We start from the raw sequence: 3,793 nt of genomic DNA, 5'->3' as shown, positions 1-3,793 counted from the left end.
TCTGGACAGATTATTGTATTCGACAGTATTCACGGCGTGAAACAGGGAATTACACTGTTTTTAAATGGAAAGTGAATCAATTAACATAATAGACTCCTAATATAACTCAACAAACTCAATTATAACACACAAATTTTGTATTTCAAGTTATAAAAAAGATTCTCAACCGAAAAATACCCCAAAAATATAGCAATTTTCAAAGAAATTATATAATACATCTGAATACATAAATTATATTAATTAAAAAAATATATGAATGCATTCATGGAATATAGCGAGATAGTGAATACAATGAAATACATAGAATACATGGGGATACATGATAATGAATACAATGAAATAAATAGAATATAGTAAAAAAAAAAAAAAAAAGACAATGAATACAATAAAATATAGCGAGATACATTAAAATATATTAACAGAAAATTGACTTTGTTGGGCTTGAGGATAAACTAGAGGACAAAGGCTACGACACCAACGATGACCAAAAGAGTGTAGAGTATCTGGAAGATGCAAGTGCAGATGTAGTTGAAGAGACAGCCGCATCAGCAGCTGAATGGGTTGCAGCAGCACTCGCCGCCGTGGCCTGGGCGGTGGTAGGTTTTGGACGGCGGCGGAATTGATGGGTCGTAATATGCTCCGTTCAGATAGGGTTCGGCCATGGTTGACGTGAAATCAAGAAACGCAAAAAAGCAGTTGAGTTGTTGGATGGAGTTGGGCAAAATAGCGGAGTTCATCTTCAGCCTTGATCCGGCGGAGGAGAAGACATCGGAAAGTAGAGAGAGAGGGAGAATAGATATGGAGTAGGGGATAGGAGAAATTCCTCGGGATATGAGAGAGAAAATTAATATAAAACTTATTTTATGGCTTAAGGATAGGAGGTGACCATAAATAGATATATGGCTATAAAAAATCAAAAATTAGTTACGGAATATAATTTTTTAAAAGGGTATTTATTTAAAATAAATAAGGTATCAACCTTTGCTACAGGAGGTAACTAATCCAATAATTTTCCTTATAAAATATAGATCGGCTCGTATAATTTTATCTATTTTTGCATTACCAGTTTTCGAGCGTTATCATATCCGCTTCTTTCTTTAATCGACCGGAGCCCTAACTTCATATGCACTTCCGAAATTCATTTGCCCTAACCTGCGAAAACAATGTCACCCATTTCGTTGGATTTAGTAGCTGAAATCCTCTGTCGACTACCCGTTGACTGTGTCTTATGTTGCAGGTGCGTCTCAAAATCTTGGTTTGCTCTTATTGATAGTCCTGAGTTTGCAAAATTGCATCTAAAACATTCACCCAAAACCAACTCTAATTTTTGGGTTCTCCTTAGAGAGACTGAGTATTTTGGATATAAAAAGCGTTGTTTCTACTCTCTAAATATTGATTCTCTCAACTCTCGAGTTGTTACCCCCAACGAATTGACCAACCCTTTGAGGTCTAGTGATTTTGATACAAAGATAATTGGTTGTTGCAATGGGTTGCTGTTGATATCAAATACTGTGTATGAAATTGGCTTATGGAACCCATCTACTGGAAAATACAAGAAATTACCAGTACTTAGTGTTGATAGAGAAGAAGATGGATATTAGATTTGGTTTTGGATATGATGTTGTCAATAATGACTATAAGGTTGTTAGAATTGGGCAGTTTGTTGGTACTGAAAAGGGTCCTCTTTGCTCTGATGTTAAGGTTTATAGTTTGAAATCAAATTCTTGGAAAGGGGTTGATAAGGAATTTCCTTATTATGTCCGAAATAAGGAGGAACCCGGTACATATTTAAATGGTGCATTGCATTGGGTTGTTAGTAGTGAGATAAAGATACCATTGCAACAACTGATTGTTGCGTTTGATCTTGAAACTGAAACATGTCGGATTGTACCGCATCCCCCATATACTAATGAAAGGTTGAGTGTGAAGTTGGAGGTGTTAGGAGGCTGCCTTTGCACATTTCACTCCTTTTGGGATGATTTTTTTTATGACGAATGGGGGAATTTGGATCGTGGTTTGGACCATATGGACATATGGGCAATGAAGGAATATGGAGTTAAGGACTGGTGGACTAAGATTATGTCAATTGAACGGCCAGATAAGGATATTGGACGTCTTTTTGTCCCACTCGCATATTCTAACAGTGGAGAGGAAGTTCTGCTGGAACAAGATAATAAACGGTTTGTATGGACAAGTATTAAGAATGGAAACACAAAGATCGTTGATACTCAATTTGGCATATTACACGGCTTTCTACACTTCAATAGTTATGTCTATTTGGGAAGCCTGGTTCAGCTCGGTTCCAGTGATGACACAAGTTACTTGAAGAAAGAACAGTTCAGTCAAGATAAAGGAGGACAAAGGAAAACCTTAAGGAAGAGGTCAATTATTTGGTTGATTTGTTGTTATGTCGTGCCCTCTTCTTTTAGCAATTTGACTGTTATATGCATTAGTATATTGTGGATGTTTGTTTAGTTTTCTTTTCACTTCTCTTTTTCTTACACACACACACATATTTATGCAATTTAGGGAGATTTAATTATAAACTTTGTGCATTTCCTATACTCTTTTCTTTCATAGCTAAATGTCTGTTTTAACTTTTATTTATCAGAGGAGATGATTTCCTTTCAAAGGGATTCAAGCTGAAGCTTTGAGCTATATGTTTTATCTTCTGTTCTTTGCTATATAAAGAATCACTTTGGTACTAACGAACACAGAGGCTCTATGTAATGTAATTACTTCTCACTTCTCTTATGAAATTGTCTTGGTCAATTTCCGGTTAGTAGTCGTTGCTCTTGATGATGTAAGTTACTATGTTATGTGATTTTGTGTCACGCCTCAAACCTTGGAGGAGCGCGGGACACAGCACCTGGTGTCTTTAACTTGTGACCGAGTGAACCAATATTTCTTTCATTCTTAGATTTAGACCATGCATGCTTCATGACAAAAGAAAATTCTCAAAAGAATTTGGAACCATAAATTTTCGGCATAATAGCTCATAAATCTTTCGAAAACTTGGTACTTGATTAGTATTAGGCATCAACTAGTAAGCCGATGAAATGATGGGAATCAGTTATAACTTAGTACTTGATCGGTGCAGTACTCTAGTTGTTTACCAATTGTGCTTGTGGATTTGGGTCATAACTATGTCATATGTGCTCATCCACTTCCCAAAAGGAAATCGATAACTGTATAATATGGGTCCGCATTTATAAGAGTACTTGAATGAGTTTCTGTTTTGACAGGATGTGGCGTTTTAAGCATCGAAAACAGATTTGTGATTGGTATTTTCATCAGGGAATTTTTTGTGATTGGTATTTTCATCTGGGAATTTGAAACAACACAGACGCAGGAAGATGGAGAGTAGTGCATTTCCTCTTTTACTCTAACCACCGCTCTCTCTGTCTCCTCTCTCTCTTTTCTCCGAGTCTTGTAAAGTGTAGAGACTCAACTTTTGTCATCTGCATATAGTTTATGTAAAACTAAACACTGATGTAAAGACTTTTATGGAGTTTATTGCTGTTCTTTTTTTTCTTTTGGGATATGCTTATATAAATTTCTAGCCTTTTAATGTGAATTTCTTGCCTTTTTTTGGTTAGCTAAAGTATTACAAGGGGACTGAAGCTTTTAAGATGATCTTATCGTATATTTTGTCAAAAGTGAGTGGCACATGATGTCATTATTGACAAATCTGCTAGTAGTTCTCATATGTGAAAATCAATTGGTTGAATTGCTCCTTACGGATTTTTAAGTAATTAAGCTTTCATTTCATGTAAGTAATATTTGATATTAA

The 3,793-nt window shown here is 35.7% G+C and overlaps 1 protein-coding gene across 1 annotated transcript; it reads left to right on the top strand.

Moving 5' to 3' along the window:
• Window positions 1-397: 397 nt before the first annotated feature.
• On the top strand, window positions 398-3,556 carry LOC107811369 (F-box protein CPR1). Its single transcript, XM_016636283.2, has 2 exons — window positions 398-2,381; window positions 3,246-3,556. The coding sequence occupies exons 1-2, from the start codon at window positions 1,516-1,518 to the stop codon at window positions 3,334-3,336; spliced, it is 957 nt and encodes a 318-aa protein (XP_016491769.2). The 5' UTR covers window positions 398-1,515; the 3' UTR covers window positions 3,337-3,556.
• The last annotated feature ends 237 nt before the right edge of the window (window positions 3,557-3,793 follow it).

Source organism: Nicotiana tabacum, chromosome 8 (genome assembly GCF_000715075.1).
Source record: "Nicotiana tabacum cultivar K326 chromosome 8, ASM71507v2, whole genome shotgun sequence".
In the NCBI taxonomy this organism is placed as follows: domain Eukaryota; kingdom Viridiplantae; phylum Streptophyta; class Magnoliopsida; order Solanales; family Solanaceae; genus Nicotiana; species Nicotiana tabacum.
Note: the sequence above shows the minus strand (reverse complement) of the source record. Positions and strands in the feature narration are given on the sequence as shown.